The following is a 25,240-nucleotide window of genomic DNA, read 5'->3' on the forward strand; positions in this document are numbered from 1 at the left end:
CTTCGTCCTCGCCGCGTTGCGGCTTTATGAACTCATGAATTCTATCATAACTTATTGCACCATTATAGTCTTTAATGAAGTCAGCGAGTGCTTTTTTGTTTGTTGCGTAATCTTGTAGCTTCTGTAAGAAGTTGTTTTATTTCCGAGTGTTCTAACTTAGACAACTTCCGATACATCTTTAGTAGGAAATAAAAAAATATTTTTTGAAAAAATTAGATTAGATTTTTTTAAGTTATTTTTCAAAATAATTTAATATTTTTATTTTAATGAAACACATGCAAGATTGCAAGTTCTTTTCATACAATGCTCTCGCTACTGCCATCAAGAATGAGTTCAATGGTGCTGCAAACGTTAATGTTATCTTTAACAAGAAGTTTGTGAAAGAATCTAAGTTTGGTCAGTATGTCAGACCATTAGCTATCGTCATTGACCGCAAACGTTATACTTCACAAGAGTTAGCAGTAGTTTTGAAACAAAAGGGTTTCTTCGTGAATGTCAAAGATACTCATTATACTGTCATAAAGAACTCTAACATTGACTTCTTCAGTATTGCTTTAAATCTTTCCGAACAGAAAGAATATAAGAAAGGTGAAACAAATGTGAAATATTATCCTTCATCTCTGAAGACAATAACGAACAAAGATGTTATACAGAAATTCTTACCAAAGGTTGAAGAAGCTTCTATTGACATTGACGAAGGAAGTGAAATGGTTGAAGAAATAGACCCTGAAGCTATTTAAGCAAAAATATATTTTTGGTTAGTCTTCATAAAATATCGATATTTTACAACAATTCCCCAATGTATAAACTTTTCATACGCTTTTTCATAAGCTTTATATACCTTCAGAAATTTTGCATAATCTTTAGAAGCATTTAGATATTGTTTAAATGCTTTGTATGTCTTCAGAAATTTTGCATAATCTTTTACATGTTGTTCGTTCTCTTCTTCTGTCATGAGTTCCGAATATTCTAAATTCATGTTCTTTCATATGAGATAAAATTTTATAAAAAAAAATAAAATTAGCGTAGATTTTTGTTCATTCTTCCTCTTTGAAGTTATCGAAATATTCTGTTATTTTTTCCTTCATTAATGGTAAGTCTTCTTTGAATGTAAGTATTGTGCAACCTTTGATGTCATAGTGTGTTTGAGGAAGAGTATTTTTGACAATTTCCTTTATTTGCTCATTCGGTGTCATTGAAATCGGTAAGTTTTCACGATAGAACCAGTTTCTGTCAGATTTATATATTTTAGCGAGGTCGTAAAAGCTCTTGTTGTTTCTTCTCACTAAATGTAACATAACCATATCTTTATCTTCTTCATTTTCCAACTCTTCAGTATATATCATATACTTATAACTCTTTTCCTTTCCTTTTGGTACTGAACGCGGTATTCTTTTCTGTATGCTTTTGTCTTTGGATTCAATGACTTCATCTTTTGCATTGAAGTTTCTTTTCCATCTCTCCACGTTCTGCTTTATATAGTTCATCTAACATCATGAAAATATAACAAGCATAACGGGGCCAAGCCCACATTGCTACAGCATTTACTAAAAGTCTATGAACATAATAACCTTTCAAACCAGGAGCCAAATTCTTGCGATTTTCATACGGAATCTCTTCCCCCGGTTTTCCGAGGGAAGCAATCATATGAGGAAATTCTTCTAAAAGTTCTTTTGTCTGTTGGTTTTCAAACCAATGATATGCTTGCTTTGTAGAACGAAGAGCATTCATTATACTTTGCATTTGGTACATGTCATCTTTGACTGAACGAATGAGACGTAACTGTTTGTTATACTGTATGTACTCGTATTCTTCATTTATAGCTTCATGGACTATAACTGTTGTTGTGTTCTCTGATGTTGACATTACTGTCTTTACATACAAAATAAAAAAATAAATAAAAATAAAATTAGCGTTATTTTTCTAACTAATGAAATTCATTATTTTTGTGCTGAATTCAATAAAAATATATTTTAGGGTAGATGGTTAGATCTAACCCGATATCTACACTCATTTCTACCCTCATGAATTTTCATGAATTTTCATGAATTTTATATATTAATGTTTTCGTTAAGCCACTTTGTGCCGTCAGTCAGTCAGTTAATGAAATTTACACCAAAAATAATTTTTAGGGTAGATGGTTAGATCTAACCCGATATCTAACCTCATTTCTACCCTCATTATTTATAACCGTTTTACATGGTAAACGTTATGAATTCGTGAGATTCTAAACAGTTTTGTAGCTTCTATTTCTTCGCTGAGGATATCAAAAATTTTAACAATGCCGAAAGTTTCTTTATACTTCTTCTTGACATCAGATAGAAGGAAATCGTCAGCAGTTGGATAGTTTTTGTTCAGAAATGCTAACATGTCCATTTTATCTTCTACCGGCTTCTCTGCCTCCCTCTTTAAATCTGCATAGTCGTTTCTCATTCTTTCTATCTCTTTTACTGAATAGTTATATTTCCTCATTGCTGCTTTACATTTAGAACATTGCGGATTCATTTTTGCGTTATATTCTGAAACCTTACCTGCTAAAACAACTAAGGCGTCAATGGTTTTCTTTAAATCTGAAGCAGTTGGTTTTATCTGTTCATGCCATACCTTACCTCTTCTATCTTTATCTCTTATCTGCCATACACATTTTGCAACAAATGAAACAAAGTTGTCGTATGCCTTAAACTCCCCCGATTTATATATGTCAGAGATGTTCTTATATACCATGTCGCAATCTTTGTCCATAACTTTATGGTTGCAATGATATCCTAGAAACTCATAATTTACCTTTCGTATGAACTTCTTTATTTCTGCAGAATCACTAACTTTAACTTCAATTTCATCGAATTCAGGAATAGTGAGCTTTTGTTGTTGGATTTCAGGCAATTTGGGTAAATGGTCAATAATGTCCTGCATTTCATAAAGATATTCTTCATTTTCTTCATCCTGTGCGGTACAGTCTAAATTACTTGTTAAAAGTTCTTGCTTTATTCTTTGTATTTCTGTTCCAAAACTATATGAAGAAGGAATGAAGTTTTTCATCTCTACTAACATAGATGTTGGATTCATGACTAACGAGTTTGGTGCTGTTGTTGTTTGAATTGTTGTTGTGCCGATTGTTGAAATCATATCTTTTATACAAAATAAAAAAATAAATAAAAATAAAACTAACTTTATTTTTTCTGTCTTAAGGAAATTCATGAAAATTCATGAGGGTAGAAATCGGGTTAGAAATGAGGTTAGATCTAACCATCTACCCTAAACATTATTTTTGGTGAATTCAATAAAAATAAATGGTTCATTTACTCACAATATTTTTGTACAAAACGACCCCAAACTTTTAACTTCTTTTCTGCAGCTTCTAATGCTATCTTAGCGAGTTCATATTCTCTAAATTCTCTCTTTAAATCTTCTTGTTCCCATTGGTCTAGTTTGTATGGAGAATCTCTATAACCATAACATATCTCACGTTCATGTTCTAATTGTTTTTCATGCATTTTTCTAACTTCTTCTTCAAACAAATGTTTTGCATTCTCTACTGTATCTTCGAGTTCTTCTTCATCTAACTTCTCATGAACTTTCTTGTCTATGGAGTCCATAATATCTTTGACATAAAATGCATACTTTACAGAGCACCATTCAGCAACAAAATGAACGAGGTCAGGATGTATGTAAATACCTTTGAATTCATTTATAACACCCTTAGTAAGCTCATAAAATGCTTGTTTTGAGGTCGAGCCACTTTTGGCTCGACCGTATTCTTTCAACCAAAACTCAAGAATTTTCCTGCGTGAATTTTGTATAAAACCATTTAAACAGATTTCTCAAGAATTTTCCTGCATTTTAGCACTATTGAGAAATCTGTTTAAATGGTTTAACCTTCCCGCTTCTCTTGCCATCTTTGTTGCATTAATGTAACCATCCTTGTCTCTACGTAAGACTTCAATACCGTTATAAGTGCCTTTTGTGAATGTTTCGCCATTAGATTTGTTCGTGAATGTTTTTGCTTCGACTGACATTTCTGTTCTTACATACCAAATAAAAAAATAAATAAAAATAAAACTAACTTTATTTTTTCTATCTTAAGGAAATTCATGAAAATTCGTGAGGGTAGAAATGAGGGTAGAAATGAGGTTAGATCTAACCATCTACCCTAAACATTATTTTTGTTCATGGGCTATGCCCCGCCGCTTTGCGTCTTAATGTTAAAATAAATGGTACCATTAATGATATCATGACTGTTCTCGTTCATGTCTGATTTACATCTAATGAAAAAGTTTAGAAGAATTTTCTTATTCTTTCTGGCTTATTTTTATCTTTCCAGTACTCCCACTCTAATGGTCCCAGATGAGTTGGTTTAGATTCTCTCAAGTTCTTAGATGGTATAACATCTTCAACGCCTCCTTCATATCTTACTTTATAAGTGTCATCGTTTATGTTATAGCCAAGTATTTCAATAACCACTCCTCGCTTTGCTTCGTCAATGGTTTCAGCAAGTTTGCCATTACTACTTTCGACTAATTTATGTCGAGGGTAAAATGCAATGGAGTCGTCAGCAGCTTTTATAAGATATCCATTACCTTGCGTAGAGTCTACGATATAATAATTTCGACTTAACCTTAAACGTTTCTTTGTCAACGGTTTGTCGTCAAGAACTACACGAACTTTTGTACCAGGAATGAGGGTAAATTGTGTTGAATTTCTGATATTTTGTGTTTGGCTTCGTTTCTTTTGTATATACTTTTCTTCTTGTTGTTGTGTCATTGAATTTGGTGTATGTCCTGTTGTAGAATGTGTTGAGGAATTATATACTTCGAGAAAATGTTTCATTGTTTCTTCGGTAAAGTCTCACTCTTGGTTTAAATCTCTGAGCGTTCTTATGAAGCGGTTTATGATGCCGAGTATGTTGTGGTTATGGTCTTCAGTAGTGTAGTGAGTTATGTTATGCTTAATGAGAAATTCTGTGATTTCATTGCTGAGGGATGCACCGTCTTGGTCTGATGTTAAAGTACTTGGGTTATGTTCTGCTACAAACTTTTGTAAAACTCTTAACACTTCACGAGTTCCTTTATTTTTCATTGGATATGCATATGCTTTACGAGTGTTAACATTAATGAAAATCAAAAATGGTTTATGTCCTCCTTTTCTGCTTTGAATGAGAGTGTCAAATTGGTATGCGTCAGGAGTGTTGGAGTAAATTGGTAAAAAGTAGTCGTAAGGGTTTATTTTTGTTTGATGTACAACATTTTTGTCAAAGAACTTTTTAACTTCAGCTCTGTTAGTAAATCCCCAACTCTTTGCAGCTTCATTGAACTTCTTAAATGACCTCCATGGATGTTGTTCGAATACTTCTTTCAAGCTCATTTATGTAAAAATAAAGATTTTATTCAAGACGGTAAGCCTGCAAAGCAGGCTCAAGCGCGTTCAATGAACGCGGTACCATGCGAATACAGTCATAAATGGTGGCATATAATCTTCACCCGAGCCTGTTGAATTTGTTGTAAATGTATGTGTATGATTTCCTCCTGTTTCAGTTGGTCGAAAAGTCTTTTTTGCTGAATTGTTATAAGATGGAGATAAAACATCATTGCCAGCTTTATAGTCTGAGTTGTATAATGGGTGGTCTCTTAATGAGTGGCTATGGTCGCCAGAAAAGTTTGTAGTTCCTGTATGAGTGTGCGCAGGTAAGTTTGCTTCTTTAATTTTCTTTGAGCCTCCTGTTTGCTTTGAAGAGTTAGCACAGTATAAGAATTTATCTACAATCTGCTGCCAAGTACCAAAACCTAAAACACTTGCTGGATTTGTTGAGTTCATTGACGTATAAATAGAGCCTATAGGATATAATGTTTGAAGTATTTCAGTCTTTAATGTTTGAAGCTCTGTTTTGTCAGCTTTCTTATCATATAAATCTTGAGCAGTGAATTTAACATTATTTTCATCATCCATGACATAAACATTTTTACAGCTAATTTCTTTCTTCGTTGTTATGTTTTCATTCGATGTTAAACCTTGTGGAAAGTTAGGAGGTTTATAATATAAAGAATCTCCACCAGTTCCGCCAACAGTTCCTTCAATACTTTCTATAGCAACAGTTGAGAAGGAGTTATGTGTATGTTCTTTATCTGCTTTCTTATCTAACATTGCTGGTAGTTCATATGTTTCAAAGTTTCTGACATGACCTTCGATATTTATACATTTGTTATTTAAGGAGTTTAGTGTATCTTTTACGCTTGTACTTGGATTCTCTAAAGGTGCACTTAAACCAAGGGTATAGTTCAATATTATGTCGTCTGCTCTAACAGTAGTGAAGGATTCATGTGTATGATTTTTGTCAGCTTTACTATTTAATGTAGCTTGAAGTTCATTTATATCGGAGATATTGTGTTTATGAGATTTCAAAACTTTGTTCGTTGCGTCAAGTTCATCTTTGTCAGCTTTACTTTTAATAGCATCTTCAAAAGTTATTTTTGTCTTAACTCTCAACATAAATCTTGGTTCAACTAATACACCGTTAACAAAGAAGTATGAAGCATAAATTTCATTGTTATAACCAAATGCTTCTGGTGCTTTACCTGTGTCATACTGTACAGTACAACGTATGTCATAACCTTCAGCACGAATGAATTTATATCTTCTTTCATTAACATCTTCAGTGCTTATTTGTTCATCCTGTATTAAATATCCGTGGTAGTCCGTTATAATCTGTTCATCTGAACTTATATAATGAACATGGTTTTTATCTGCTTTTTCGGCTAATTTCTCTTCTATCTCATTTATTTCAAGTTCATGCCTACCACCACCTCCTTCAGAAGTATTTTTCTTCAGCTCTTGAAGAACATCCACTTCACCATCTTCGGTGTCAATAATGAGACTTTGAGTTAAAACCTTTCCTGTCTTAATGGATGTTTGTAAAACTTCTTCTTCACCGTGTTCGGGGTCATGGTCGTCATCATATCTTGTGAAATCAGAGATGTTGTCATACATTAAGCATATCTGTCTCAAAAGTTCTGCTATTTGAAACTGGAACGAAAGATATACAGAACTTTCATCATCTCCTAAAGTCAAGTCTGCTTTCTTAAGTATTTCTTGAATGTATGCAATGAGAACAGAGTACCTTGGAAAATATTCGAACAATATTTCATTAGCTGTTGGTTTTGGTGGTTCTTCTGGAGTTCTGTTGTTTCAGTTCCTTCTGTAGGTTCTGTTGGAGTTTCTGCATCTCTTGACTTCAATGCTCTTGCTCTCAAAGACCTAAATGTTAGAGCACCAGGTTTTACAAAGGACTTTATAAATGCTTTAATAGTTCCTGGTAAGTTATTGTTAGCATTAAGTAAGTTCCTTATGCTTCCATCATGTACGTCATAGCACTATGTAAAAATCTATACTTTTCTTGTAGTCAGCAATAGACTGACTGTGATTTTTTAAAGATTTGTCAATACCTTTAAGCCAATCTTCATGCATGTTGATACTGAGCCAAGAATATCATTTGCTTCCTTTAGTGTATTTTTGTGCTTCTCGTAAAGTATCCAATCCCGTACGTGCATTGTTTGCTATACGTCTTACAGTATCTATTTGACTCCTTGTTTCTTGCATCCAACCAGATAAAGTTTTAATAGTATCAGAACCATTTGAAATGAAGTTCAAAGCATTTTTAAAACGTCATCTAAAGCTTCTTCACCAAGTACTGCCATATCTTTCCGATTTGGTATTGAAGAACTCCATATGAAGCAGCTGTTAAACCAGTATTTATAAGGTTCCATATCCATGATTTAGCAGTTTTTCCATCCTTTCCATCTTCACCATCCAAACCGTTTTCGCCTTGAGGTCCTTGTATTCCTTGTATTCCTTGTGGTCCTTGAGGTCCAGTGTCACCCTTCTCTCCTTTCAGTTCATCTTTATGTTCATTATAATATTCTAATGTCATAAGGTGTACATCATTACTGCTACCAGCAACGCCGAGAATTTGTTTCTCATTCATGACTAAATTCTTTAGGCATTTAATGTTGTCGTCAAATCAAAAGCTCTTTAACAATTCAATGAGAACATTCAGTACTTTCACTAATGAGGCATCTACTGTTGCATTTATATATTGCACCGTTCCATCATTTATGATAGGAACTTTACTTATTGTAATGAATGGGTCATAAGTGTTAAAAGTATCGAAATCAATGACTTTTTTAGTTTTTCCATCGTCAATGACTAAATTGTTACCTTCCACTGTTAAAGTTGAGTTTTCATTTACTAGTTCATGTGCTCTTCTTGCTTCATTTGTTTCATACGCATATGCAGCAATAGTCATATTTTAATGAGAATAAAATGTTGTTCTATTTGCAAAGTACAGACCCGAATGAATACGGAATAGTAAAGCTACAAACAAACTTAGGTCTTCAGAATGAAGCACTTGCTTTCAGAGTTGTTGACTTCAATACTATCGCAACTTTTGTCATAACAGATGAAACAGATTTCATAGAGATTGAAATAGATGACAAAAGAAGTTTTATAACATTTCCTAACAGAGCAGAGTATAGAATAGATAAAATTGCTGGAGTCATAGATACTCTCATAAATGAAGAAACTATTGACAACATAGATGTCGAACTCTCTTCTGAGGGAACATTGAAGTTCAGCAGCGAGAAAGAGTTTAAGATACCAAGAATGAGTCATAGAGTTCAATTGCTTCTGGGAGCATACCATATGACATTTCCTTTGAAAAGTGTTGACAAAACGATTGAGATGAAATCTGTTCCATACGTATGTTATGGCAATTGTTTGTACATTGAGTCAAAAATAGCTAATGTCACAGGTATTTCAGGAGTTAATAGTAAAGGTTCAGTAGAATATAAGTCTTTCTGTTATGAAGTAAATTCAATGTTCATTCCAAACGTTCCTGTCATAGCAACTCATTTAGGTAAATGGGTTCGCATTAGTCCACATAATTTGAAAGACATGCAATTCAGACTTGTTGACTTTCAAGGAGAGCCTGTAGAACTGAAGGCACCAGTGCGAATGACTGTTGAAGTTGACTTTTTAGAAAATATTAAATGCAACAGCTTACAAGAGAACTCAGAGCTAAAATATAAAGTATGAATGTTATGTATTAGGTCATGAACTTTGGTTGTTGCTGTTTGATGAAACAAATGAGTTAGTTATGTCAGTCAAGAGAACAGAAAAATATTGTGTTAGTGAAAACTGCACCAAGTCAATAAGATTAGGTTTGCATTATGAAGATGAGTTCGATACTGTTGAAGAAGTTTTGGATAGATATTACAAATTGCTAACTTGAAATTTTTTGACTGACGGCGCAAAGCGCCAAGACCGAAGGTCCTGACTGCTTTAATTTACTAAAACATATTTCAAACAAAGCTTATAGTCAGTAGATAGTTTTGTATACTCGTTCGAATATCTATACTTAAACTCAACTCCTGTAGTTCCTGGTGTTTCAATGATGCGGATGTTACCTATGTTCATGAATATTGGCGTTTGACCACAGCATTCGATTTCGGGGTCGAGATAGTCAATGACACATTGCCTTCCTGTTATTCGTGATATAACATTTTCAAGGTCCTCCTTTGTTAGAATTATTTGGTTCTTGCTTATAAGATTTGTCAAAAGCTTCTTATCGTCTTTGAGTAAGATAGTTTGGTATAACTGAAGAAGGTAATGGTCTACGTTATCTGAAGGATTTGTTTGAACATTTGTGTAAGGATTGTCGTTGGCTTCTCTTGAAAGAATTTGGTCCAGTGGTGGATACTCTAACTTAACATCTGATGTAGCGTTAGCGTTTGAAGCTGAGTTTAAATTCACCGACTTAAGTTCTGGTTCTTTTTCTTTCAAACACTCTGAACTATAGTTCTTTATGACAATATTGTTTGTCGTTCGTGAGTCAACATTTGATGTTGGTTCAATTGGAACATTAACGGCACCAGCTAAGATGGATTTGCTTCTCATTTCATATAGAATAAAAACCTTTTATATGTATGAAATAAACAATATACTCGACAAGGGTTTGAATGTAAAGCTAACGAATGAAAATATTGTTGAATTCACTGAGACAGGTGCTGTGTATAAAGATGTAGAACTACTGAACAAAAGAGCTAAGGGAAGAAGCAGGAACATGAACAAAGGGTGGAAGCCTATAAAAATTTATGTCAATGATGGCTCAGGAGGTTCAAACATAAAGTATGCAGAAAGTTATAGAGTTTATGCTCTCAAAGGTGAAAAGCCTTCATTTAAGAACAGCTATTCTAACGCATATCCTCAAAAGCTAACGGATGGGGAAGTGGATGATATGAATGACAGCAAAAATATTAACAGAAATGGCGACAGAGATGCATGGAATTTGTTTACCATCAGTCAATTGAAGGTTAAACTTTAAAACAATGTTGGTCGTTCCCATGGAATATTTTTGACTTTAATGGTATTAGTCATGATATGAATCTCAAGGTATGAACGAGGAGAGATGAGAGACTTATATGCTTCCCAAATTTCTTCAAAAGGTAATGTTATACCTGACTGTTTCCAAATGAGTTCAATATCATAACGTGAGAAACCTTGAAAGATAACGAAGTCAGTTATGAGACGTTTTATGTTTAAAGCTAAAAACCTCCATGTTTGCATAAGTATTGCTACAGTTAAATGGTAATGTCTGACTTTAGTAATGATGTTAGCTAATGGTGAGTCTGGTTTTGAAACTAAACCTTTTCCGGCGAAGTCGTCGCAAACGAGCAGAGTGTTTGAAGGATATTTTTTGAAGGGGTATTTTGAAAGTTTTGATAGAATGTAGTTTGTAAGTCGTTTCATATCGTAAACTCCTGAGTACTGACGTAAGTGGTGTTTGTCAATAATTCTTTCCATCTCCTCAGAAGTCTTTTGCATTCCTGACTGTATAAATTCAACGATGGCATAATATTTCCTCTTACGTCGAATGTAACGTTGAAGAAATTCAATGAGTTCGCTATCTGGAACTTTAACGACAGAGGCTTGAACTTTTGACATAAATGTTTTCGCTGTTGAGTCCATAGAGTCTGAAGTTGCTGATATAATGATTTGGTCATAATATGAGTCATTTCCTAAACGTTCTGTTATGAGTATATGACGAATGAGGTTAAATGTCTTACCTGAACCCATCTTTCCACAATAGAAATACACACCATTTGAACAGAACTCATAGTCCTTACTGAAAGGAAGAATAAGAGAAGAGTTAAGTTTGTCTGTAGTTTCATTCATGTCTTCATCTACGTCATGTATTAAATGCTTCATTTTATCTCCATTAAAAATGCAAGTCAGAAATATTCAGAACATAGCACCGAGTCTAACTGACAAGAGTATAAAGATATACTATGAACACGTTATGATGAAACCTACCAAAATTCAAGAAAGTCAGTATACTTATGAATATCCAAGACACTGGGTAGAGTATGTAGGAGGTGAGAAAGCTATTGAAATCAGACAGGTTCGAAGTATTCCAGCAGGAAGAACAATATTATTGAAGAACTTTAATGTTTTGAGGTATAATGATGAAACAAAGAAGCAAGATAGTTTCCCTGTTGCTGTGTATGTGAACTTAGATACAGGAGATGACATGAAAGTTTTTAACACAAAGCTTCAAACGGTAGTGAGAGAACAACTGACTGCGGAAGGACATCCATTACCTTCAGAAGTTACCATAGCATATAATTTTGAAACAAACTCAATAGATTTTAAAGTCGTCTCTGCAAAGAAGTCAGGTTTTACATTTAATGAAGCAGATGTATATTCGAATGAAAACTTCAAAGCTATTGCATGGTTAGATAATGACGATTGCTTTAAGAAAATATTTAAATACAGTGACTCAACGATGTCAATAGATGACCTTCGTGGAATGTTACCATCGACGTTTACAGTTGAAGGTTCAGCAGGATTGCTTACAAGATTGTCAATTGGTGGTATTTGGTCTCGTGAGAACATTGTTATAAAATCCAGTATAAGTGAATTTGCTGAAGAATCTATATTATGTCTTTCAAACTATATGTATTCGCCGCCGAAGCATTATAGTATAACAAACTTTGTCAGTAAGTTTAACATAAGACTTGTCGAACCTTCTTCAATGAAAGATGTTGTGCTACCTAAAGATGGAAAGGATGGACTCATTATTGAGATGATTTTAATAGCATATTAAATGAGTTTGTTTTTGAAGGTCATTCATGATGAAATAACTGTTGTAGAAGATGTTAGCAATTGTTCAGACATTTTGAAGCGTATAGATGATATAAGAAATAAGTTAGATAGACCGCAAAGCGGTGAGGGCGAAGCCCGTGAGAACGTTTATGTTTCATTGACTTTCTCCAGTAACGAGAACTTTTATGAGATAATATTGAAGAGAGATGATTTTAATATGGTGTAAATGGTAACTTGGGCAGCTTTAGGCGCAATGGGAACAAAAGCATTAGCATTTGGAGCAAAAGCACTTGGAGCTTATGACGCAGTAAATAAAATGAGTGGAGGAAGGGTTTCAAAGACATTAGATGCAAATAAAGGAAAGATTGGAGGCTGGGTTGCAAAGAAGTTAAGATTAAATAAAATAAGGCTCATAAATAAAGCATCCAATTTGGTTGCGACTGAGTCAGAAAATGCTTTAGGAAAGGACGATGAGTTTGCAAAACACGCAAAAGACTTTAATGACCAGATGAAAGGTGAAACAATGCATTTAAATAGATTCGATGGAACTAAAGAAAATGTTTCTTCTCCACAACTTCCACCAGTGGTTTATCCATACGGACCTTATGGAATGTATGGAAACCCTTATGAACGACCATTTGACCCATTGACTGGTGGAAGTAATTGGTATCATTACGGACGAAGAAGAAAGACAGTCAAGTTGGAGACAGATGTTAAGAAAGCAACTAAAAAGAAACCAAGGAAGAGAGTTATAAAGCAATGAATTCAACAGGGTAGAAAAGACCCAAAGGGTCTCGCCGCTTAGCGGCTGAGGTTAGAAATCGGGTTAGATCTAACCATCTACCCTAAATTTATTTTTGTGCTATGTTTTCATACGTGTGAGGGTGGTGATATCATTAATTTTTAAGTTTATTTTTTATTTTATTTTTATTTTATTTTTATTTTATTTTTATATAAATGACAGAACAAAAGCAACTCATACAAATCGAAAAATATAACAAACATACATTTAAACATTTATTCTTCCTTCCTGAGTATAACATGTTCTTTACACTTCATCCTAGACCAGTAGATTATACATTGACTGTGTATAAAGATTGTCATGGTAGTTTTATAAAAACTTATGATGATGAAGGTAAGTTAACAAGACTATGCATTTCAAAACTTGAGAAACTTTATGACTTCAAGTATGACTACAATAGGGTTAACACTGATGATGAAGATATTGAAGAAAATTTATGAGAACGTTTATTTTTTCATTAGTGAGTTCGTTAGTGAGGTGAAGTGGTTGGCGGCTTTGTAAATATTTAAGGTTAAGCTAGTTTTGCGTTTGATTTGTAAAATATACGTTAATGGTTTTGTAAAGTGTCAAATTCACATATAATGGGTAAGGAGGCGCGCAGTGCCACCATACCCAACTAACCCATACTAACTTCCCTATCAATTCTTCCACTTGCAAAATGCTCATTGTCACTATCAAGATCTATCTGGCATTGGAATAAACATATATAACCATTATTAGCTCCAAAGAAATATTCATTACTCTGATTATTATTTTCAAAATAGCAATTATCAAAATTCATATTACCATTTTCACAGTATATCATTCCATGAAAATTAGAGTCAGTTCGATTTATTGTGTTATTTGTAAATATAATAAATGAATAATTTGCATGTTTATCATATTGACTAATAATTCTGAATTCGGCTTCATTTTGATATATTAATGAATAATTTATATTTCCTGATGCAGTGTTTATTGAAAATGCAGAGTTAGATTCTGCATAATTTTTTGTTAAATTGTTTTTTGAAAAAGAAATTTTACCATATTCTATTTTTATTCCATTTAATCCGATCTTGTTACCACAATTATTGCTAGATACGGATATTTCTGAAAAGAGATTTAAACCATCTTCCGTTGAATCTGTAATTTGTGCAAAAACAGTGCCAAGGTTTGATGAAGACCGCGACTCAATACTACATGACCTTTGTAATGCGCTATTCGCACAGTTTAATGTAATAGAACCTCCTTGATAGTTTTCCGTGTTTGAATTATTGATAAAAGTACATGAAGAAATCAGAGAACTTCCTTCTTTTGAATTAAGATATATTGCACCTGATTTTAAAGAAGAAAATGTTACTTTCCTCACATAAAAGTTCCCTGCACTTTGATTATAAAGCTTGCTCTCAGTATAAGCTTCTTGCACATTGCTATCTGAATGGTAAACATCTTGCCATTCACTTAAATGAAGAATGTCCCATAATATCATTACTATCGATAAGAATATGGATAGAGAAACCTTAAAAAATTTTGTATTGAAATTCAAAGACATTCAATTATATTTTTGATCGATTTGTAAGAAAATTTTCGTGAGAATCTTTATAAGTATGCATTATTATTTAAATATGTAACAAATAAAAAATTGATCCAATTTGAGATAAATGTAAATAAATGATCTAGATATATTGGTAATTGAATGATAAATTATTTTATCACAACAAATATCAATTTTAATTACTTCACTTATTTAAAAATAACAGTTTTCCCAAAATGATAAAATTCGAATTATCACATAATAAACATCATTTCGTTATAAAAAAGTCCATTGAAAAAAAGGACATTCAATTTAGATTGTCCTATTCAAAACTACATTGTAATCGTTTGAATACCTAACTTTTTTTAAAAAAAAACAAAAACTATTTAGTAAATATTAAACAATAAATAAAACATAATATTATTTTCACAAATAATCCAATGTAAACTATTGAAAAATTATTTTTTTTGAGAAAATTAAATTGCGCTGACTGTCAGACATCTTTTGTCAGAGAAATAAACAAAATTCATTGCATCCGAGAGCGATTTATCATCTAGTATCTTTGTTTCTCCCTTTGCAACAGTAATCATCAAAGAAACGTTGTCTTTCTGTATAATTTTCTTGATGATTTCAGTGATTGAACTGCAATTGTCATCAGAACCGACTTTAATCAGTTTCGCACATCTCATTGCGTCATCGAAGACTTTCATGTGGAAGATTGTACCCTTTGGAACGTTTCCTCCCATCAAAACAGACTCCATTTTGTTCACGTGTTGTTCCATGACCATGTTTTCGTATCCTTTCTGCCAGAGCCTCTGCGCCTTCTTCTTTGTTGCGTTTCCTTCCAATGGACTAAGTTTGCTCATGTCGATGTTGAAGATTTCGCAGAATTTAGGCATAGAAAAGGTCTGCGAAGGAGGATCAAACTTCTTGGACATGGAATCAATAATTTTAAGGATTTCGCTCGATGAAGCATCTTTTGGAATGTTCTGTGGCTCTGGAGATGGAATTCTTTGATCATAAACTTTCTTTTCTGTTGGTGCTTTTTGAGGTGTCACTTTTTGTATTGGTATTTTCTCTACTGGCACTTTTTGTTCCAAAATTTTTGTATCGTTTGGTATTTTTTGAGCTGTCACGTTTTAATCTGAAATTGATGATACTGGATTTTCAGGGATTTTCTCTTCTATTGGCTGAACAGGAGTAATTTGAGCGATTGGAACTGTTTCTGGTGATTTGATATCAGAAACAGGAATTACTTCTGTTGATGAATATTCCGTAGAGAGACTAGAAGCAGGGAACTCAACAGAACTCGAATCTGTCAATGGAGAAAGGTTTGAGTAGTTCGGAGTGAAAAACAGAGGAGAATTATCTGTCATTAAGTAAGGTCTCTGCTGCATGGAGATTTCGTAGGATGCAGCTGGTGGAGGAGTCTTAGAAATATAATTCCTTGTGTAAACATTTTCGAGTGGTTGGACACCTGGAGGAGGGGTGAAGTTGCTTGATTCCACTGAAATGTATTCTTGGGATGTCGAAATAGGCTTTGTCAAGTTATTTGCCGAGTGTCTGTGTTTCCTTTTCTCCATTGTTGCCAAAGATATCCTTGGCGCAGAGAGCCTTTCTGGTTTATCCTCTTCGTCAGAGTCAGAAACGTCAGACGTGTGTGTTGAATACTCTTTCTTCCTCCTCTTCGCTCTGAGGTCTCTGCAGTTGGCGTCTTTCGGCTTTGGCTCTGCCTTTTCGTATGTGTTTGGAGTTGGCGCTGGAATTATTTCTTCTTTGATCTTGAAATTTTCTTCTTTTGTCTCTTCTTTCGCCGCAGACGAGAACCAGTCGATGTTTGTGTTTCTCCAGTATCTGTCTATTGGTTTGTCGTCATCGTGCAGGTCGAAATTGTGCGAGAGATTCGCAATCCATGCTGTTGCGTAGTTCCTGTGGTTGATTCGGTCTGTTCCTCCGAAAACAAGGATTTCATCAGGTCCTATTGGCAGCATTGAGAATTTGGAGAGCGAAGGAGCGCTGTTGCCGAAAGATTTCACGTCATCGAGTTTAATCCATCGCTTTGTATCGATGATTTCTATTTCTTTCGAGCTGGAATCCTTTATACCGCCCTTAACAACCAAAAAGCGGCCAATTGAGATCGCTTTGTGCTCTGAGCGGGGATCTACGTTAGCTTTAAATCTCTGTGACCACTTGTTCTTCTTGAAATCGTATATCCATAAGTCACCCAAAAATTCTTCATGTCTCCCCCCAATTATGACCATACGGGAGTGTTTTCGGCCAATTAATGTTGCTGAGTGGCTGTATCTTGCTGGTGGGCTGATATTGTTAGGGGACTTGGCTACGATGTCAGTAAACATGTTGTTTTCGGGATCGTAAACGGAAATTTGGTCGGAAACTTCGCTTTCGGTTTTCTTCTTGTTTGAGAGCTTTCCGCCGAAGAAATAAAGCTTGTTTTCATAAGCGACGCATGAATGTCCGTATCTGCCGATTGGTTTTCCATTTACTGGCTTAACTCTGCTCCATTGCTTACTTGCGAGCCTGTAGACCCAAATATCTCTGTACACCTTGCCTGTCTTCTTGTTCAGACCGAAGCAAACGTACAAATCGTTCTTCAAAGCCGTAATTGTGTGGCATTCTCGAGCAGGAACCGGAGTTTCTTCGACAATCCACTGCTTTTCGGATATAATGAACTGTATGAGTGTGGATGTTGACTGGAAGAGGTTATTTATGCCTCCAAAGAAGAAACATGATCCGGTAAACAAACAACCATCATGGGACATGCGTTCTGACATGCCAGTGATGATTTCTAAGTCTGTCCAAGTAATAAACGGCTCCGAAATCTTCATTTCCTTGTACTTTTCCTCTAATGTTGAATGATAAACGTCAATCCAGTTCTGTTTGTCCGCATTTTCGAGGAATTGTATCTGGTAGTGCTCGCCCTGGAAGAATGTTGACAGGGAATTCAGCGCAGGAGTGTCATTTGCAAACTGGAAACGTAAAAGCTCCTGATTAATGATTGGAGTGTATTGCTTCTTCTTCTGGAAGCATAGTAGAATGATATCGTTGAATAAAAGAAGCTTTCCTTGGCCGGATTTTTTACTTATGATTCGGACATCCGCTTCCTCAATCAATTCACGGCCGTGCTCGATGATCAAGTACTTCGGGGGCATGCATGCTTGTATTTCTTGCATTTTGTTTAACGTTAAAACGCGATGAGAAATCGAATCAACGTGTTTGTTTACATCTGTCAGTTTTTGGAATGTAAAGTTGATGAATTCCTTTTCAGGATGGAAACTTGGAGTGAATTTGTCTAATTCTCTGAATAATAAAGGATATCTTGGGTATCTTTGTACAGGAGTGATGTAAAACGATAAGAATGAACGTCCATATGAATCAGGACATTTTTCTTCGATTTCTTTGAACTGTTTATCAACTGATTTTACAGATCTCTTCGCTTTGACCATATCATCAAGGGCTTTGTAAGCGGAGACGAATACCATTGCCTTTGTGAAGTTATCTAAGTGCTTGAGAAATACAAATGATAATTCAGAACTGAATTTAATTTCAATTTTTTTCAAATCTTCGAGAAAATCTGAATGAACTTTGTAAATTCCTTTGATTTCGCGAAATAGTTTGTGTAATTCTGACTCTTCAAATATTTTTGCCTTTTTAAACGCTGGTTGCCAATAATCTTCCAACATTTTTAAGCTATTTACGTATGATTCCTCTGTTTTAACGATTTCGGCTGTTATGTGATCGCGACCGCATATCTTTTTACGACCTGCATCGCCTACATTTATCGAAATGTGAAGTCTTTTATTTCTTGTTTGCTGAATGATAGGATATGCTTGATCTTCCAATGACAGGATCTTTCCGTCCATCGAAATCTTCTCATCCGAGAAATCGTAACCGAATTTTGCCCTAAAAGCAAGTAAAATATCTTCAACCTTTAATTTAGTCATTTCGGATATAGAGATTGGGACTGCTATTGGATCGATAGCTACATTCAGCTGAGTCTCTACTTCAACATAGAACCAATATTTACCATTTTGATTTAACGGAATTGCTTTAAAGTAGTACGGAGGTGGCTTATATTTATCAACTGGCCCTTCAATGCAGACTTCAGGATACAGTTTCAAAGGATTACAGTCCGTTTTTAGAATTTCTATAAAATTTGGATTATGAAACGCAATAACTGCGTCAGAAATTCCAATGTCTGATTGTATCTGGGCAACAGTCTTATTTATGTTATCAGCATAAGAAAGAACTGTAAGGGGACGCAGCCCATGCTGAACGTAAAAAGACATTGAAATATTTGGCATTCAATTTTATGATATTATAGAATATAGTAAGAAATAGCTTGATAATGCATTTTATAGAAATAATTATTGAATGGGTCATATCAATTTTCTTTGTTTTTGAGAATCGAACGTTTTACATTTTAAGATTATGACAATAATTTATTTTACTTTATTTCTAATTAATTTACATGCATTTATGATGATCTAGGAAAATAACTTTTCAGAAGATGTATTTTGTTGTTTTTTTTATAATTGGCCAAAATTCTTTTGCATTGTATAGCTCATATATCAAGGTTTACGGGAGTTCATTCGGTATTCACTTAAACTAATAGTTCAATCTTTTTTACGAGAATTGATCAAAAATTTCAAGCGTCATCGAACGAGATAAACAGGTCAGCAATCATATTATAGAGATTTAGGCATAATCCTTATGTAATGTTTTATTTATACTCTTCTTATCATCCCAAATCTCGAGTTTTATAACCTGATTCTAAAATATAAACGTCAAAGGAGGATAAAAATTTGTCTATCCTGAAACGAAAACTACATGCAAAATCTCAAGATATTTGCCTACGATACCAATAAATTCAAATGAGAGTGATTGTTTTATCGGCGCTTCACACCAATCAAATAATGACAAAAAATTTATGACTTTAAATGAAATCAGCCAAGCAACAAATCCAGAACCAGAACAGATAGATAAGATCATTGTCAATTTCATGGTAGGTTTGGATGACGGAAAATTACAAGATTTACTCAATGAAACAGTTGATTTAAGAATTTCCAACAAAATCCTTTTAGAAATATTAAAATCATTATTTAGAGAAATTTCTAAGCTCGATGAAACTCAACACCCAAGATCATATTTGACTTCTATCCGTTCTTTTTATGAATCCAAAAATATTTTCCAAGAACTTCAATCACAGTACTTGATTGAGCTTGCAAACGCTTACGAATCAGTCAATGGCTACGAAGAGGCTGCCAGATTAAGGGAAGACACAGAAAAACCAGAAGAAGAATTTGAAAATTTGGAATTTTATGAGCACATAGCTGAACTTTACTTATTGGCAAAGAATGAAGAAGAACTCAAGAAATCTCTCATGCAAGTAAACGGTAAAATCTTCAGATTAAGAACTCCACAAAAATATATCACCAAATTCGATAATATGAGAGGCAGATTATACGTTCTTCAGCATCAGTACCAAGAAGCGTACCGTGCCTTCATGATGGTTATTGCTTCTTCCGAAAGCGACGAAGTTAAAAATGAATATAAGAAACTTGCTGCAATTTGTGCATGTTTGAACATCAAGTCCAAGGATAACAAAGCCATTACAGCCCTCTACGAAGATCCAGACGTCAAGAAATACCCATTTTACAAATATATCGATTTAATCAGCAAAAAACAACTGATTGATCAAGCCGCTCGTGACGAATTCATCGAAGCTACAAAGGGATTCTTCGACGTTGACTTCAAAAACGATCTAGATAAGGCCTGTCTGCAACACAACTTAAAATATGCCGAAAAAATGTTTTCTTCGGTCAAATTCGAGAGACTTGCAGATTTAATTGGATTCGCACCAATCGAAACTGAGCAACAGATCAAAGACATGATAATTCGTCAACAAATTCACGCTGCGATCGATCAGGAGCTCAAAATCGTTATCTTTGACAACAAAATATCACAAAGCCAAGATGAATCAATCATTGAGTATTCAGATCTTGTTAACTCTGTAATCAAAGAAATTTAATTGTTAAATAAAAAATTAATATCATATTTCTTGTCATTTTTCATACGAATCTAAACATTTAACAACTTAACTATTTGGCAGATCCTTTGCTGATGATATTAAACGATATTTAAAATATATGATTTTTATTCAATCTTAATTTCAAGTTATATCTTTTATTACATTATCATTAAAAAAGAAATAGCTCAGTAAATGCACTTAATTTACCTCAAAATCCAAAATAAAACTCAATTCAAAACAATTTGCATCTTTCCAGTGAAATTTTATCATAGATAGTATATGATACTTATGGATTTTCATAATGCAATATGCATCATCATGCATATCCACAAAAGAATCTGAATATATTCTCTTCATCGATTCAAGTTATCCATTCGCTCTTTAATTTGAAATATAATACTCATAAAAGTTAAAAATAACTAATAATAAAGTGCATAAGTATTATTTTGCAAATATGTTTCTAGACTAAACTATTACCTCTCTTGCTAATGGAGATTATGAGCAGAACTTTAAGTTACTTCGGAAATGTTCCTCAAAGAGTCCAAATATACTTATTAAATCTACAGTTGAGGAAATTTATGGGAACACTGATAAAGATAATTGTTTTATTGATGCTAAGGAGACATTACAAACATTTACATTTGAGGATAATCCACAATTAAAGAAGATTCAGAAATATGCATTCTATAATTGCACTGCATTATTATCAATTGATTTATCTCAATGCACCAAACTTACAACAATCGATGGTAGTGCCTTCACTTACTGTAGAGCAGTAACAAGTGTAACCTTTCCTCCATCATTGATAGAAATTGGATATGGATGTATTAGATATACGAAAATCACAGAGTTATTTATTCCAAAATCCGTTAGTAAAATTGATTCATATGGATTTGGATCAAACACATTATTAAAACGTGTCACATTTGAAGAAGGATCTCAATTAGAAGAAATAAAAACTTATACATTTATCAATTCACAAATAACAGATTTTGAAGTCCCTCAGAATGTCTACATAATGTACGGAAGCGCATTCCATTATAATACTGTAATGAAAAGCATATCTGTTCACATATTAAATCCATATATGATATCAGATGAAAGAGGATTATATAGTTATAACAAAACAATTCTTTGGTACTGTTGCTCAGGATATACAGATGTTTATACGATAAAATCTGAGACAACTACATTAGAAATTGGCGCCTTTGTTCATTACCAAGGTCCAGGAGTAAATTTACCAAGTAATTTACAAATTATTAAATATCTTTGTTTTGCTTATTCAAAAATTACTGAAATAACAATGCCAGACACTGTGAAATCATTAGAAGGCTCAGTATTTTTGAATTGCAAGCAACTCACTCATGCAACATTATCTGAGAATATTTCAACAATTTATTCATACACTTTCCAATATTCTGGAATCCAATCAATGCATATTCCAAATAAAGCAAAAAATATTTACAAAGGTGCATTTAGCAGTTGTTTGAGTCTTGAAGATTTCTGGCTTTCATCTCCTTTGCCTAAATTCGATGGAGGTGTTTTCTCCTTGAGTCCGAACATAAAATTCAAGTCAGATGATGGCACAACACTTAACATCAATGAGGAGAACGTGGTGTTCAACAAAGACAATACTTCTGTCGTTGGATACTTTGGTTCTACTGAAGATATTATCCATTTACCAAATACTGTTAAGAAAATTGAAACAAGAGTTTTTATAGAAAAAGATAATATTAAAAAAGTTGTTTGTGATAATGGATGCCAACTTGAATCCATTGGAGAATACGCATTTCAAAATTGTATAAATTTACAAGTATTTCCGACTTTTTCCTTTGTGAAACAAATTGGATCTTATGCATTCAATGGCTGCGCTTTAAAGGTAGATTTAGATTTCTCAAGTCCTCTGACATTAATAGATGACTTTGCATTCGTAAACAATCAATATTTATCTAAGGTTTCTTTCGCATCTTCTTCACTTTTAAGAATAGGAAAATCCGCATTCAGAAATTGCCCAAATTTACAGAATTTAACTTTTGGTGGTACAGCAGAGATTAATCTTTCGGAATCATGTTTCCAATACTCCAGCAATCTAGAGAAACTAACCATCACCAATAAAGTACATTTAGCTTCTCTTTGTTTTAGTTCTTGCGGATTAAAAAATATCACTTTTGAAAATAATTATGTAAGTGATAAAACAATTCCAACTTTTTGTTTCAAAGGATGTACGAACTTAAGTGAAATCATTCTTCCAATAAACTGCGAGACAATTGAATTGGAGGCTTTCGCAGGAACTTCTCTAACACATGTTGTTGTTCCAAACAATATTTTAGTTCTTTCAAGACAATGCTTTAGAGATTGCGTTTATTTGAAGAATATTACGATTTCAGATGATTCCAGATTGACTAAAATAGAATACGCTGTATTCCAAGGTTGTTCTTCTTTCAGTTACGTCAATAGTTTCAACGCTCAAAACTTTTGCAGTGATAATGGAGCGATTTATACAAATACTAGAAACAGAATCATTGTTTATCCTCCAGCGAATAAAAATAAGTTTTTTGCTTTCTCAGATCAAGTAAAAGAAATTGAACAAAGCTCATTTATCGGATGCACAAACTTGGAAGTAATTTTGATTCCTGATAACAGTGTAGTTTCAATCGGTGAATCTGCTTTTAAAGATTGCATTAATTTGAAACAAATCAACATTCCAAAATCGGTGCAATCAATCGGCGCTGATGCGTTTAGTGGCTGTGATAACATTAGATGTGGTATTATTTTCGAAAATAAAACAGCTGAGTTTAAAGAGATGCTGAAGAATAGCGGCCTTCCTGCTATTGCTCTTTCAATTTGCAGTGGTGTTACTTGCAAAGCTCAAATTACAAGAACATTTAACTATTCACTGCTTTTTGTTTTTATTTTAATGTAAAAAATTGTGTTATTTAATGACTTTACATGAATACACATTCTTCTTTATTTATATATATAAAAAACAAATATCTAAAGAGATTTCTATATTTTCCCCTCACGTTGAAGTTTCTTAAAGAATATTTTTTCTGCATTTTCATATTTTTTCGTATATATCCATTGTCTGAATCTAATGTTTTTTACCAAAGAAATGGGTCTAAAATTCTCCGTTTCCCCAAATATAAACATAGCATTTTCTTTGCCCCCAATAAACAACAAAGGATCTTGATCATATTCACGAATAAAATTCTTGAATTCTCTTGAGTAGTCATGATATGTAAATGGAAAATATATGGAATCATTGCCGTAGGCTGGTTCCCAACGAAATGCGCTCCTCATATATTTATCACTATATTTAATTACAGGAGCATAAAACTTTTCAGAAAAATCTTCACCTTCTTTTCTATACTCATCAATGATTGACCAACGTCCTATCGCCGTTTTATTTTGAAATGAACCCTTTGGAATGAATGTAAGGCGATTTCTAGTCCAATCCTTGAATTGTGAGAGTTGAAATTGTACATCTGGTCTGTCCGGCTCCATGTTGTCAACAAAGAAAGTTTTAATATTATGCCATCGTCTTTTTCCTGTAATCTCTGTGATGTAATTTTCGACGCTGTTCTTGAATATATCTGTTTTTCCAAATCTATCATAATCTGTAAAAGGGCAATGAGTAAAAATAATTGCTATGTTATAAAAAATTTCATCTGTTTCAAATATTTCATAAAAAGCATTTAGATACTCTTTGTAAATATTCGAAAGCCTCTCAGTATGAAGAGGAATTACAAGACCTATTGCACTAACTCCAACATACTCTGATTCTATTGATTCGGAAATTTTTTCTATGTGGAACTTTGCATTGCTATATGATTCATTGTAGCCAGTTGAATCATATACGACTATACTTAAATCACCAAATTTAATCCAGCTTTTTGCGTTTTTAATAGTTTCATTAATATGATCAGTTGACTTTGGAAAAACCGGAGCATTCGAAAGTAGATTCCCGAACATTGTACATCCAGATCCAGCCTCACCAATCAAATACAATGCCGTGATGATGGTGAGATGATCTAGCATATATTAAATTGATTACTGAAATTCATATCAATAAAAAATCCAAAAAGTGATTTTTTTTAGATTATTTTGAGAGGGATCAAAATTTTCACCAGAATATCTCATCCTATAGATACACATCTTTAGAAATGATATTGGTCAAGTAAACAAAGATGTGTGCCATCTCAATTTTGAGAACTCTCTCAATTAATGTAAAAGTTTAAATACTCGATCTGGCCATCTTAAAAGATTCACACTGTTGTAAACAGAAATTCATCAAAAGTGACACCTCAGAAAAGCTAAAATATTGAATTTTTGGAACTTTTGATAGAGCACGTTTTTAAATATTAATTAAAGTAAATGTATATTTTGTAAAGATTCTTTTTAATAAAAAAATAAAATTTTGAAGAAGAACACAAAATCTTCTGAAAATAATATCACATAAACTCATATTATTTTCTAATATATAACTATTTTATATAAAAATCAAATTCAATGATCTTAAAAGCGAAGGATAAACCTCAAAATTTACGAATATAATGAGTGGGAATATAATGCTTATCTATCATAAAACCATATGAAATATCAATTTTTGCTTTACGCCTAATTTTTGACGACAAATTAGCAAAAATGTTAAATGTTAACACTCAGTCCATTTGAATATGAAAAATAAATTGACTTTGATTAAATGTTTTTATTTATCTGCAAT

General features: G+C 33.4%; 17 protein-coding genes and 2 pseudogenes across 19 annotated transcripts, besides 2 other annotated features; 6 read left to right on the top strand and 13 right to left on the bottom strand.

Annotated features, from left to right (window-relative positions):
• Positions 1-13,588: part of a mobile genetic element that runs on past the window's edge.
• On the top strand, positions 267-740 carry TVAGG3_0903400 (uncharacterized protein; the record flags this gene model as incomplete). The annotated part of the gene is made up of 1 exon (XM_051251434.1): positions 267-740. The coding sequence occupies one exon, from the start codon at positions 267-269 to the stop codon at positions 738-740; it is 474 nt and encodes a 157-aa protein (XP_051077008.1).
• On the bottom strand, positions 1,038-1,866 carry TVAGG3_0903410 (annotated as a pseudogene). The gene has a single exon. A coding segment is annotated over exon 1 (829 nt).
• On the bottom strand, positions 2,185-3,126 carry TVAGG3_0903420 (organellar and viral DNA polymerase type B; the record flags this gene model as incomplete). The annotated part of the gene is made up of 1 exon (XM_001311703.1): positions 2,185-3,126. The coding sequence occupies one exon, from the start codon at positions 3,124-3,126 to the stop codon at positions 2,185-2,187; it is 942 nt and encodes a 313-aa protein (XP_001311704.1).
• Positions 3,300-3,596, bottom strand: TVAGG3_0903430 (uncharacterized protein; the record flags this gene model as incomplete). Its single annotated transcript, XM_001311702.1, has 1 exon — positions 3,300-3,596. One exon carries the CDS (start codon positions 3,594-3,596, stop codon positions 3,300-3,302), a length of 297 nt encoding a protein of 98 aa, XP_001311703.1.
• Positions 3,822-4,016, bottom strand: TVAGG3_0903440 (DNA-binding domain of Mlu1-box binding protein MBP1 family; the record flags this gene model as incomplete). Its single annotated transcript, XM_001311701.1, has 1 exon — positions 3,822-4,016. One exon carries the CDS (start codon positions 4,014-4,016, stop codon positions 3,822-3,824), a length of 195 nt encoding a protein of 64 aa, XP_001311702.1.
• On the bottom strand, positions 4,276-4,827 carry TVAGG3_0903450 (integrase core domain containing protein family; the record flags this gene model as incomplete). Its single annotated transcript, XM_051251435.1, has 1 exon — positions 4,276-4,827. One exon carries the CDS (start codon positions 4,825-4,827, stop codon positions 4,276-4,278), a length of 552 nt encoding a protein of 183 aa, XP_051077009.1.
• Positions 4,846-5,361, bottom strand: TVAGG3_0903460 (integrase core domain containing protein family; the record flags this gene model as incomplete). The annotated part of the gene is made up of 1 exon (XM_051251436.1): positions 4,846-5,361. One exon carries the CDS (start codon positions 5,359-5,361, stop codon positions 4,846-4,848), a length of 516 nt encoding a protein of 171 aa, XP_051077010.1.
• Positions 5,422-7,975, bottom strand: TVAGG3_0903470 (annotated as a pseudogene). Its single transcript has one exon. A coding segment is annotated over exon 1 (2,554 nt).
• On the bottom strand, positions 8,012-8,296 carry TVAGG3_0903480 (organellar and viral DNA polymerase type B; the record flags this gene model as incomplete). Its single annotated transcript, XM_051251437.1, has 1 exon — positions 8,012-8,296. The coding sequence occupies one exon, from the start codon at positions 8,294-8,296 to the stop codon at positions 8,012-8,014; it is 285 nt and encodes a 94-aa protein (XP_051077011.1).
• On the top strand, positions 8,314-9,077 carry TVAGG3_0903490 (uncharacterized protein; the record flags this gene model as incomplete). The annotated part of the gene is made up of 1 exon (XM_051251438.1): positions 8,314-9,077. A coding segment is annotated over one exon (764 nt), but the record flags the coding sequence as incomplete, so codon positions are not given.
• TVAGG3_0903500 (uncharacterized protein) lies at positions 9,331-9,945 on the bottom strand (the record flags this gene model as incomplete). The annotated part of the gene is made up of 1 exon (XM_051251439.1): positions 9,331-9,945. One exon carries the CDS (start codon positions 9,943-9,945, stop codon positions 9,331-9,333), a length of 615 nt encoding a protein of 204 aa, XP_051077013.1.
• On the top strand, positions 9,971-10,372 carry TVAGG3_0903510 (uncharacterized protein; the record flags this gene model as incomplete). The annotated part of the gene is made up of 1 exon (XM_001311700.1): positions 9,971-10,372. The coding sequence occupies one exon, from the start codon at positions 9,971-9,973 to the stop codon at positions 10,370-10,372; it is 402 nt and encodes a 133-aa protein (XP_001311701.1).
• TVAGG3_0903520 (uncharacterized protein) lies at positions 10,697-11,223 on the bottom strand (the record flags this gene model as incomplete). The annotated part of the gene is made up of 1 exon (XM_001311699.2): positions 10,697-11,223. A coding segment is annotated over one exon (527 nt), but the record flags the coding sequence as incomplete, so codon positions are not given.
• Positions 11,579-12,154, top strand: TVAGG3_0903530 (uncharacterized protein; the record flags this gene model as incomplete). The annotated part of the gene is made up of 1 exon (XM_001311698.1): positions 11,579-12,154. The coding sequence occupies one exon, from the start codon at positions 11,579-11,581 to the stop codon at positions 12,152-12,154; it is 576 nt and encodes a 191-aa protein (XP_001311699.1).
• A 1,356-nt stretch (positions 13,589-14,944) lies between the features above and the next one.
• TVAGG3_0903540 (Rho guanyl-nucleotide exchange factor protein) lies at positions 14,945-15,406 on the bottom strand (the record flags this gene model as incomplete). The annotated part of the gene is made up of 1 exon (XM_001311696.1): positions 14,945-15,406. The coding sequence occupies one exon, from the start codon at positions 15,404-15,406 to the stop codon at positions 14,945-14,947; it is 462 nt and encodes a 153-aa protein (XP_001311697.1).
• A 201-nt stretch (positions 15,407-15,607) lies between these two features.
• On the bottom strand, positions 15,608-18,775 carry TVAGG3_0903550 (Rho guanyl-nucleotide exchange factor protein; the record flags this gene model as incomplete). The annotated part of the gene is made up of 1 exon (XM_001311695.1): positions 15,608-18,775. One exon carries the CDS (start codon positions 18,773-18,775, stop codon positions 15,608-15,610), a length of 3,168 nt encoding a protein of 1,055 aa, XP_001311696.1.
• Positions 18,776-19,416: 641 nt separating this feature from the next.
• Positions 19,417-20,517, top strand: TVAGG3_0903560 (26S proteasome non-ATPase regulatory subunit 12/COP9 signalosome complex subunit 4 family; the record flags this gene model as incomplete). Its single annotated transcript, XM_001311694.1, has 1 exon — positions 19,417-20,517. One exon carries the CDS (start codon positions 19,417-19,419, stop codon positions 20,515-20,517), a length of 1,101 nt encoding a protein of 366 aa, XP_001311695.1.
• A 1,018-nt stretch (positions 20,518-21,535) lies between these two features.
• On the top strand, positions 21,536-23,440 carry TVAGG3_0903570 (regulation of response to stimulus; the record flags this gene model as incomplete). Its single annotated transcript, XM_001311693.1, has 1 exon — positions 21,536-23,440. One exon carries the CDS (start codon positions 21,536-21,538, stop codon positions 23,438-23,440), a length of 1,905 nt encoding a protein of 634 aa, XP_001311694.1.
• An 83-nt stretch (positions 23,441-23,523) lies between these two features.
• On the bottom strand, positions 23,524-24,555 carry TVAGG3_0903580 (uncharacterized protein; the record flags this gene model as incomplete). The annotated part of the gene is made up of 1 exon (XM_001311692.1): positions 23,524-24,555. The coding sequence occupies one exon, from the start codon at positions 24,553-24,555 to the stop codon at positions 23,524-23,526; it is 1,032 nt and encodes a 343-aa protein (XP_001311693.1).
• Positions 24,556-24,788: 233 nt separating this feature from the next.
• Positions 24,789-24,826: a mobile genetic element.
• Positions 24,827-25,240: the final 414 nt, after the last annotated feature.

This window comes from Trichomonas vaginalis, chromosome I (genome assembly GCF_026262505.1).
Source record: "Trichomonas vaginalis G3 chromosome I, whole genome shotgun sequence".
In the NCBI taxonomy this organism is placed as follows: domain Eukaryota; phylum Parabasalia; order Trichomonadida; family Trichomonadidae; genus Trichomonas; species Trichomonas vaginalis.